Genomic DNA, 11,615 nt, shown 5'->3' on the forward strand with positions numbered 1-11,615 from the left:
CACATGTTCAATAAATTTTTATCTAATTTTATGTAAATATAAAACTTAACAAAGTCATTATACTATTACTTTATTGCTTATCATAACTTTATTTTGTTTTTTTACAGACCAGTAAAAAACAAAGAGAAGCTATAATAAATATATATTAAAGCTATTATAAATAAATTCTAATTTGAGGTAAAATAAGGGTGAGTAAGGGTAAAACAAGCAGGCTTGCATGTCGTACGTGGTTTGTTAACACCATAGAATTAAAAGACCTTGGTCCGAATTAGCGAGTTGTTTTCTCCGACCACGTAGAAAACGAGAAGATGGAGGATGTAAATAAGCTACAGTAATTTATTGCCATCAGTTCTACACAGAAGTTCGCCGAAGCTTTATTTGGTAGGTTACATTGTCGCATTTATTATTACCGTAATTACAAATAAATTCAATTTTAATTTAAATTTAGAATATTTCGAAAGAGAAGACCAGCCCGGAGCTGGACACGTACTGATAACTCCCGCTTACGGTGCGGTGTGGTTATATCTATTACTGTATTTGTTTACTGGCGCATCCAGCTACAATGCAGTTACTACAGTATTCTATATAATTTTTTCCAGTTCTTCCAAAATACGTGTCGAATGGAAGTGTCAAGTAACAATGGAAGTGTCAACAATGGAAGTGTTACATAACAATGGAATTGTTAAGAGAAAGCGACGTGAGATAAGCAGATGCAGATTTTTCGTTTTAGCGTGAAATCGAACATATTTTTAGACCCATCTACAAATTTTCTAATTAGTCTGGAAACAGGGAAATCTAATTCTTGAATTCTGTGAAAACGGGTAAGATTAGTTGTAATGTAATAATCTTAATCTTCGCTATCGTTANGACGACAACAACTCGGTGGCTTTCTAAAATGACCATGCGTGCCAATAGGTAAGTACTTGGAATGGTGACAAAACCGTTTTTACATGGCGACGACGGAAATATTTCTTTCGAAACAACGTTATTTCTTTATAAATTAGATTGTATTGGCAAAATTTTTCGTAAATATTTATATAAAATTATCATTTTTTAAATAATTCTTTCGCTACCGGGTACTTTTTCCAAGTGAAAATACTTTGTAACTGCGTCTGTAAAACATATTTAACAATTTAAAAATTTTTATCTATTAATTACCGTTTCAGTAAATAAAAGCAGAATTTCTATTAATTATAAGCTCGTTTACCAAATTTACTTTGCATTACTTAATATTATCTATTCGTTATCTACATGAGTTATTATAAGTGCAAGTGATTATAAAGTAGTATGTATTGTATTTCATTATGTAACACAGTTCCGAGTATCCGTTTTCTATGCTGTCACGCGATTATAAGATGGGCAGTGTTAATTGGAAATCTGTTTGGGATTTCAAAAGTTTCATTTTTAATTACGTAGGCTAAATGACAATAAGATGCATCCCTATCTAATCCACATAGAAATGGGAGACGATCGAATTAATCTTCTCCAATTCGAGCAAGATTAACTGAATATATTCCAGTGAAATTTAGAGGATGCATTCTCCAGAAAATATTAAAACAAAATCAATTCCAAATTCGACCACAATGAAAAAATAGGGCTCGATTTAATGTGAGAATTAGATAAGGAGCTCTTTCAAGAATGAATTCTATCAATATTAAGAAAAGATATTTTAAGAGATACATCTGCAGAGAAAACTGCAGATATTTTTCAAAATTAATTTAAAAAGAGTAGTAGTATTTATCTCCAACTTTTATAAATTTTAAATTCAAATCAAAGAGATTGAAAATTTCCATAATATATCAATTATACGGTGGTATAGAACCATACACGGCTAACCATGAAACCATAGTCTTAAGAAAAGGATATTTAAAAATCGGGCCAACCAAAATATTTTCTAGTAATCGTTTGGTACTTTATATATCTGCTTACGGTCACATATATAATAGGAATAATCTATTATCAAAAATATGCAAAATTTAGAGTTATCTGCTTTTGGTTCTATATCCATCACATAAGACTTCAACTTGTTTTGTTGCTTTTGTTTTTTTTTTGGTTTTTGTTTTTGAACATTTCCAGAATGCACTTTATACGACATACGGAATAACACAAAAGTCAGTTAATTGTAACTCGATTTGTTGCGTTTCAAGTATACTTATGAAGAGGTTAGCGATTCAAACTGTTTTTCTCCTACAAAATTGACGAAAACTAAAAAATACAATCGAACTAATTTAAATTTTTAATTAATTACCGACCATTTAGACTTCGACGATCAACTTGTATATAAGACAATCATTTCAAAGTTAATATCGATTAAGTATAGTACTACTACTGTAGTTGTGTTAGTTAATTGTATTCTTTTTATTTCCACACACTGGAATATACAATGAGTAATGTGTGGAATATACAATGAGACTATAATAAATTATTATAATGATGTTTAATAAGAATTTGAATATAAATGAAAAATTCAATACATCGTAATATACTTTAAATTATTAAATTATTCGGCTAAATTCTTTTGATTGCATTTTAAAACTTGAACTAATTAATCTTATGTATAAAATTCTCTTATAAATAAACTCACCTTTTCTTAAAAACTGCTAAAATACTTTTTATCTTAAATTCGAACCACATAAACGCTAATAATGCCTGGTAAATGTAGACACATATTCAAATGTATTAATTTGCACAGAAATGTAATCAAACGAATTAACAATTTATACATAATTTACAAACCTGCCCACTGCTGCTAAAATCGGCTAAAAATTTTACGATAACAAAGACACCGTCTTTATTTTTATTCGTAATTTTAAATAATTGTAGAAATAATCTCTGTAAAACATTTATTTTTTCTATTAGAATATTTTATATTTGATAAAATATATAAATGTTTATACTTACGAGTGTCATTGACGTAGCCAGAATTATTAAAAACCTGAACAATTTATCGGTTTGAGAATTGTCTAGCACAGTGTCGCTTACTTCTTCGGGACAAACGTTTCTGTTTTCAAAGATTAAAGATGAAAACATAAAATAATAATTGTGATTTGCTTGAAATATTTTACCTTTGCGACGAACGATTTAAATGATTTGTCGAACTAAATTCATTTGCAGCAATTATATATAAAGTGGAAACATTCTCGGAAACCTCTTCGTTTACTAAAAGTAAATATTCGACTTTTATTTTAATCCAGTAATGTAAAATTAATATCTAACTACAATAATTGATCAAGTACATATAATTATTTTATATTTTTCTGTTTGAAAGAGAAGCAAATTAATTGTATACAATTTGTATTTTCAAATAAGAAACGTATACACATTAGTAACAGTCTGCTTAACACACAATTGATTTCAAAATATTCACTAAAAAATACTGATTTACAATATTAAAGATATTCGAAAAAAAATGCGTGCGTATTTCGATATAAAATTCGATTTGATCTGAATATTTCCAGTTTTGAAAATAAGTGTGTTTCCGCGAATATTCCAATAATTGAATACAGTAGAGAGTCGATTATCCGAATCAATTGGGGACTGGGGTTGTTCGGAAGGCCGATGTTTCGGATAACCGGTTATGTACGAAAAATATATTAATTTATCCATCTTGACATTTTTCTCCGTTGCGTGTTGCTTCGCCTTAAATTTTCGTCGATGTTAAGCCTAACGAAGACTATTGTATCGTTAAAAATTATTATTTTATTTTGTACGAACAAAATAAATATATTGAAAAATATAAAAACAATAAAAAATTATACTTCAGAAGTTAATTTAGTATCTAAAACGTAAAATATTTGAGTAGCCCAAGACATNTCGGTTTGAGAATTGTCTAGCACAGTGTCGCTTACTTCTTCGGGACAAACGTTTCTGTTTTCAAAGATTAAAGATGAAAACATAAAATAATAATTGTGATTTGCTTGAAATATTTTACCTTTGCGACGAACGATTTAGATGATTTGTCGAACTAAATTCATTTGCAGCAATTATATATAAAGTGGAAACATTCTCGGAAACCTCTTCGTTTACTAAAAGTAAATATTCGACTTTTATTTTAATCCAGTAATGTAAAATTAATATCTAACTACAATAATTGATCAAGTACATATAATTATTTTATATTTTTCTGTTTGAAAGAGAAGCAAATTAATTGTATACAATTTGTATTTTCAAATAAGAAACGTATACACATTAGTAACAGTCTGCTTAACACACAATTGATTTCAAAATATTCACTAAAAAATACTGATTTACAATATTAAAGATATTCGAAAAAAAATGCGTGCGTATTTCGATATAAAATTCGATTTGATCTGAATATTTCCAGTTTTGAAAATAAGTGTGTTTCCGCGAATATTCCAATAATTGAATACAGTAGAGAGTCGATTATCCGAATCAATTGGGGACTGGGGTTGTTCGGAAGGCCGATGTTTCGGATAACCGGTTATGTACGAAAAATATATTAATTTATCCATCTTGACATTTTTCTCCGTTGCGTGTTGCTTCGCCTTAAATTTTCGTCGATGTTAAGCCTAACGAAGACTATTGTATCGTTAAAAATTATTATTTTATTTTGTACGAACAAAATAAATATATTGAAAAATATAAAAACAATAAAAAATTATACTTCAGAAGTTAATTTAGTATCTAAAACGTAAAATATTTGAGTAGCCCGAGACATAGCCATAGATTGCAGCGCCACAGCACAGGCGAAAATTTAAATTTGCCGACTGGAATTCTTTCGGATGATTGACTTTCGGATAATCGACACTCTACTGTATTAATATATCGATGTTCCGAGATGCTGTGTGCAGAAGAAATCGTATTACGTTGCGTCGAATTTTTCCCAGCTATAATGTCGTAATCAGTATGTACATAAAATATCACTGTTATGAATTTATGGATCTTTAGAGTCAATGTTATAGCAGCTAGATATACACAGTCTGTCTGTTTGTAAGCAATATCCTTACATAAACAATTAATCACAAATTATATGTGTAGGCCTACTTATTATAACTTGGGTATTGTCGCTTGTAAAAATACAATTAATTCTACCGTGATGTAAATATCCCTCTTTGATAGATCCATTAATAATACGCCCACCGGCCGAGTGGATAAAATCACCAAGTAGTTGGTCGTGGGTTCGCACCTCACCGAAGGATTGGTCAAGTGGAGTTTTCCGTGTTTTCTTCACCACCTATTAATAGAGAGGTTACGGCCGACGTTTTCATCACGAAAACGTGAACGTCGGACGTTCAGGGCCGCCATCCTGTAAGCCTAGAAGTTTGACAATGGAATTTGGAATGTCAGTGGAATCATGCTCGACGTTTCAAACGCCATTGTCAAACTTCTAGGCTTACAGGATGGCGACGCTCAACGTCCAACGTTCACGTTTTCGCGATGAAAACGTCGGCCGCAACCTCCTAATTAAATACGAGCCGGTTTCCCATTTCCTTCGCCGTATCCAGTCCTTCAGGGAGACATTCCCACCTTGACATACGACAACGCACACGTGGATAATATCTCACCACTCTATTAATAATATAACCTACTCGTAATATTAATACAACTTACTTGTATTTTTATGTCTGATGTATAAAGACAAAAATACTATAATTATCAGCAAGGCACACAATACGTTAACCAAAGTGGCACCGATCTATAAAAAAAATTCGATATATCAAATGTTTTATTGTTCATTTTAAGAAATAAATTTAATTTTTGACGTCACACTTACGGCCATTTTGTTATCCATAAAATTCTTCGGAATTTTATTTCGATATTTATATACATTAAAAAATAAAATTGAAGCGGCCAACGATGTGGGAATTCTAGAAATAATTTTAATTAAAAATTTGTATTTTAAAATACGACAATTTCATTAGTCGCAAATCCTTGATACAATTGTTAGAATTGTCTTTAAAAAATCTTAATTTAAATTAATAATACATTTCCTAATTTTTGTCAATGATTGATAACTTAATTAATGTTATAATTAAGTACTCTGCATTTTCAAAAATTTTACAATTTCATTGGTTAAAATTCTATACCGTGCGAGCAGATAACCCGAGCATGTAGTCAACCTAATAGAATCGTGACGTCGCCAACAAAGACGAGATCGTTACTAACGACTGGAATCGCCTCTGTCTCTCAGAGACGAATTTCGTCTTTCGTCTCTGAAAGAAAAAACGAGTGATAAGTGACCAGAATACTACCCTTGGTCTTTCAAAAAATTGTCAGTGTTTGATAACGCAGAACACTAAGGGCGCGTTTGAAAATTCTAACCGGTAACACCGCGGTAGTGGTGACTGACGTCATCGGTCATGTAAATATCTGCCCTAACACACGTTGAACAGAGCAAGGGATGTGGGATAATGCACCATTTTTCATGAATATGATGTCTTGAAGATTCTATTGAAGCTCTGGGATGAAAAAGACGTTAGCAGGTTAAGATACCGTTTACCAAAAAGAGAACAGGTTCGGATCCCAGTTGTACAACTTTAACGCCACCTGTAAGTGGCATTTTGTACGAGAAATTTTTTTTAAATAAATGACGAGCGCATCATTTGAAGAACCTGTTGTCCAAATATTGTTTGATTTCAAGCAGTAGAACACTCTCCAGAGCCCTCTGACAAGTGAGTTGGGAAGTTTAATTTTTCGACAATCCTATACTGTACAGTACATATACAATAAATAAATAAATAATTATAAATCACTTTGTAACATATTTAAAGTTTTTAAATTTGTCACACACCGATTGTTACGTTATAGTTCAGAAGTTTCTTATTAAATATTGAAATGTCACGTGCATATTCTGACTTGGGCCCACGGACATTTAAACGAGATACAAGATGGACAGGACGACATACGTATATAAATCATTATCATCATTCTTATAATTTAATTAATCGAAAATTATTATTATTATACAGCGCTTTTAAAATTAATTCTAACCTATAAATGAAAAACGTTAAAACTAAAAGGAATTTTTGTATCATACCCTAATCCAACCAATATAAAATAGCGGCGTTTGTTAACCTTCAGATAAATCTGAGCCGCTAAATTTGCTGTCCAAAAGTTACACATGACTTGTCCAAATAAACTAATGATTTTTTGGACATCGGGGATTATAAACGTGTGCCCAACTAACATGTTACCCGTCGATAGAACCATCTAAAAATTCAAATTCAAGAATTATTCAATATTTAACATATTTCTTCCTAAAGAACATTTCAAAGTCTTACCTGACTTACTACGAACCAGATAAAGATGTCGTTGCTCTTGTTTTTCCTTCTGAAGTTAACCATACAAGTTAGAAACTATAAAGTGCAAGTCTCAATGTTGTTATAATGCCATACAAATTTTTCAATTTTTTAACACGTCACTAATTCCTTACATCCTTACCCCGAATGTCAAATTGACGACGTTATAATAAAAATATATGTCGTTTAAACATCTTTCAAAGCCAATTAAATCATTAACGGTAGATAGAGCTGTTACGTATGTGAAAGGAAAGAATGACAATGCCGATAACATTAGGATTATTTGAATCTGAAAAAAAATAAATAAATTGTAATGTTTTTAATTGCTACGAAACTAGTTAGTTTTTCAGTGGTTTGCATAAATATTTTATAAATTGGTAATAATTTACCGGATATAAAGAAATTCCAAAATCGTTTGCGAAGACGAGAACCCCGTTATAAGGAATCATAACTCCATAAACAAAGGAGAAATCTGCATCTTTATTTTCAAGAAATGACGAATTTGAGGTGATTAATCTAAGAATTATTGGAGTGGCTAGCCTGAAGAAGAAAAGTAAAGACGTTCTGTACAGACATTAAACAATATAATAATTATTATATGAAATTATGACTTTTTGAATATTATAAAAATAATTTAAAATACACTGTACATTGACGCAGGTATTCATATTTTCCAACCAACCATAGTTAAAAAAGCCCGTTTAATTAACCAATGACCGTCGAGTTTTGCTTCAATATCTTCGTTATTTCGCATTTATTTTTACGTGATATTTTTCACGGTATGGTTCCTGTCATCCTCTTAAGTACTATATTTTTTCAATTTCTTAAGTATTATTTATTTAATACATATTTTTACTATATTGAAATTTATTATTTAAAAACTATTTTAACAAAAAAATTTACATTTTAAGAAAGAAACAAATTATAACCGTAGAATGATATTTAGTCTGGAAAATTAATTGGAATTTTCCCACCATAGACATTCCTAACACAAACAGGACGTTTGCAGGAAGTGCGGTAGCAATTACCTGAAAATAAATTTTAAAAAACGATAAATACAGTATAATATTCAAATTATTCACTAGGACGGAGTAAAATAATAGTTGAGCTAACATTCAAGACATAAACGAACAGGTACGGTAGAGGTTTTGGTATCCACGCACTGGTTATCAATCCTAAAACCAAAGCCAACACAAGTGGATTTCCCATGCTTATCCAAATCGATTTCGTGCAAACGAGCCAGAAATGTTTTCTGTCACAGTTATCAATACGACTTGTTTTCGCCATGGTCAAGGCAATGGGTTGAAATAACAATATAGATATCGGTTGAATTAGGAATAAATGCACCGGAAGATCCGGATATAACGTACTGTACAAGGCTTGCACTAGAAAAAAAAAATACATAACTGATATTTAAGAGGAATTTTGAATATGCCAATTAATTTATTAAAATAACTTATTTCTAGTTTTTACGTAAGTCAAGTACAATGAGATTTAAATGGAAAAGACGTAAGAGTAGAGAGAAATAATATCGTTACTTTCGTAAGAAAAGATGATTTTAGTTTCACGTTTTAAATTTTATAAAATTATTCTACAGAAAACAAGAAGTTAATTATTATAAACCGTGTGTGCGTGTATAAAAATTAATAATTACATTTTTTGTTTAATTGTAATTAATTAAATAGAAATGATAAAAATTTTAAATAGGAACATAGTTTTTACACGAACATCCGTATCCGATCGACTAAATTATGAAATTCTCTACCTGTACGTCACGTCTTTATACTAATTTAGTGTCTTTTTTCGTCCGTATTAATTTCGGTTTTCTCATAAACAGAATACGAACATTCAGAGAATAGAAGATAGAAAATTCGAGACTAAAATAACACAAATGGATTTTAAATAGTTTCGGAAATTAGTTATCATTTATCAATTACCTTACCTAATACGTTTCCCAGAGCGGCATCGTTGGAAACTGCACATAGCATTGCATAAATTCCTCCATCGACTAATTTCTGTTTAAGCTTCCATACCATGCAAAAAGACACGACTCCGACGAAAATGATTAATTTTGTTACCATAATAGCACCGATCATCTTCCATCGAACTACATTTAAATCGCTGGTAGCAACATTTAGATACAATAAAGAAGGCAAGATCCAATAAATAACGAATTTATTCATGCCCTTTGCGTCTATTTCGGAGAATAACTTAAATCTTCCGCTAGCATAACTGAAAGTAATATAAAATTTTTAAAAGTAAATAATTTTTTTATAAATGATCCCCGACAGAAAATGCATATAGACTTTTGATATAGCAATGTATTTTACACTAATTTACGGTAAAAATAATTTAAAATTAGGTAAATTAATATACGTATAATGCATTTATGTAAAATAAATACACGGAAGAAATATATAAAACTCCAGCAAGGAGTTGCTTAACTTTCCCCGAAACGTTTAAAACTGCGTGTGTAGCGCCATTTTATAATTAAAAACTTTTTATATATTTTTAACTGTTATAAAACGGAAAAATGCTTAATTTTGAGGATAGGGATGAGTTTTATAAAAAATAAAAAAATTGTAAATGCTAATAACCAGTAAAATTGTCATTAAATCCGATCCTTCCGGTGATACACACGACTCCCATTATCTCCCCACCCTCTCAACCTTTAACCACCAAAATTTAATGGTATCAATCTCCCTAATAAACAAACCTCCCTGCAAAGTTTCAGATGCGGATCGCGAATGAACTTCGTAGGCTTTTAGCGGGCAGCATGCCTTTTATACGGAGTTGCAGGCTTTAGGTCCGTATAGTACCAACACACTGCATTACCGCCAGAACACTAGGTATTAAAATAATATGTGGTAATAATATGCCAACTAGTAATATATAGTATAGTTTATTCTCAGTTTTCTACTGGTCGTGTTTAGTTTGAATATTTTCGTCGCGAATATCAGCTCAATTAAGGATTTGTAATGGCACGAGGCTGAAAACGGGAAAATAAAATAAATATGTCATCAAAGCTTTGGCCGCAAATTATCATCTCACGAGATTACGGTTGCTGACGACCGATTTAAAATCGTAACCGGAATAATTGATGAGGATCGACAGGGACAAATTAACCATTCCCCGAGTTGATCCGTAACGCTTTTTCCGAAAACAAATTAGCGCGCGTGTCTCCTGTAGAAACTCTTTTGCATTTGACTAAAAACTAAAATTTCGTGGTAATTGTGCACGGGAAAAGTGATAGGCCTATTATTCTTGCGTGAAACGAATACGAAGAGCGAGAAGAACGAGTAGTTTTACACTTACCCTAGTGTTATCGTGACGATGCACTTGGACAATGCAGGAATATATTCGTCGAAAACATTTTCTTCTCCGATTGACGTAGAATTCCTTTTATTTGCCATTAGAAATCTGTATTTATGAAATAAAATTGGTCTTTATCTTATATAGTACTTGCCACCTATGTAACATTTTTTGTCTACGCTACAGCAGTAATTTCCAATATTAAAAATACTACATCGACTTCATTACCGCAAAACGAAAAATTCTATTGTCAATATTGTTAATTGCTTAGGTGTCATAGTCGATGATAAACTCACCTATGAATATCACATTGATAAAATAATAAGACGTTTGGAAAAAGTAGAGGAATACCTTCACGTTTCATCCTAACTAGCCTTACTTTGCGTTACGCACCATTTACTATACTTTACTAATTTTCAAAGGATCGTTGATGTTGGTCTAAGGATTTAAGGATGATGCCTAATGGCTGCTGTTTCTAATACTCTCGTAAACAAAGTCGTGGAAGAAATTTGTAAAAAGTATGTACTGTACAGTACTATGTTCTGTTAAAAAAACTTGCCAACTTACTCTACAGATTCTCCCGAAATTGCTCGTATGCCACTCGACCTCCCAAACATACACGATACAGAGTTACGTGTTACGATAGAATTTTACTATGAATGTTTCAACGGATTTTTCATGCAGATTTTAGATTAAGTATAATTAATTTTATTACTCGTAATAACTTGCTCCGATTTAGACTTAATATATCACAAAGGATTTTATTTTCTAGACTTGTAAATTCGATTAAGTTAAAAATATTTTGTATTTAAAATATTTTAAGCGTAAATAACATTGCGAAGAATCTTCACATGTTGTACAGTCTGTCATATTCATTTTTTTTAAACGTATACTTTTCATTTTAATTGTTATTTTTATAGATTTTAATTGGGAGGTTTTTCATTGTTAATGTGGGGATGGCTTATTTTACTCATTTTTCGTCGTCGTGTATCTTTTGTATAAAAAATAAAGAAAATAAAACTAAGAACCACCGCGAATTATTTA

The 11,615-nt window shown here is 31.0% G+C and overlaps 1 protein-coding gene and 1 long non-coding RNA gene across 2 annotated transcripts; both read right to left on the reverse strand.

Moving 5' to 3' along the window:
- Positions 1-873: 873 nt before the first annotated feature.
- Positions 874-3,158, reverse strand: LOC111629271. Its single transcript, XR_002757308.1, has 5 exons — positions 3,066-3,158; positions 2,902-3,001; positions 2,737-2,832; positions 2,585-2,649; positions 874-1,112 (listed from the first exon to the last, which is right to left on the reverse strand). It is a non-coding gene; the product is annotated as an uncharacterized LOC111629271 (long non-coding RNA).
- A 53-nt stretch (positions 3,159-3,211) lies between these two features.
- LOC111629258 (integral membrane protein GPR155-like) lies at positions 3,212-10,935 on the reverse strand. Its single transcript, XM_023373141.1, has 14 exons — positions 10,868-10,935; positions 10,575-10,679; positions 9,202-9,491; positions 8,373-8,644; positions 8,163-8,287; positions 7,649-7,799; positions 7,402-7,548; positions 7,242-7,316; positions 6,998-7,170; positions 5,735-5,828; positions 5,572-5,656; positions 3,932-4,025; positions 3,811-3,867; positions 3,212-3,215 (listed from the first exon to the last, which is right to left on the reverse strand). Exons 1-14 carry the CDS (start codon positions 10,933-10,935, stop codon positions 3,212-3,214), a joined length of 1,740 nt encoding a protein of 579 aa, XP_023228909.1.
- Positions 10,936-11,615: the final 680 nt, after the last annotated feature.

Source organism: Centruroides sculpturatus, unplaced genomic scaffold (assembly GCF_000671375.1).
Source record: "Centruroides sculpturatus isolate CEXI.00-Female unplaced genomic scaffold, Cexi_2.0 scaffold514, whole genome shotgun sequence".
Taxonomy (NCBI): Eukaryota; Metazoa; Arthropoda; class Arachnida; order Scorpiones; family Buthidae; genus Centruroides; species Centruroides sculpturatus.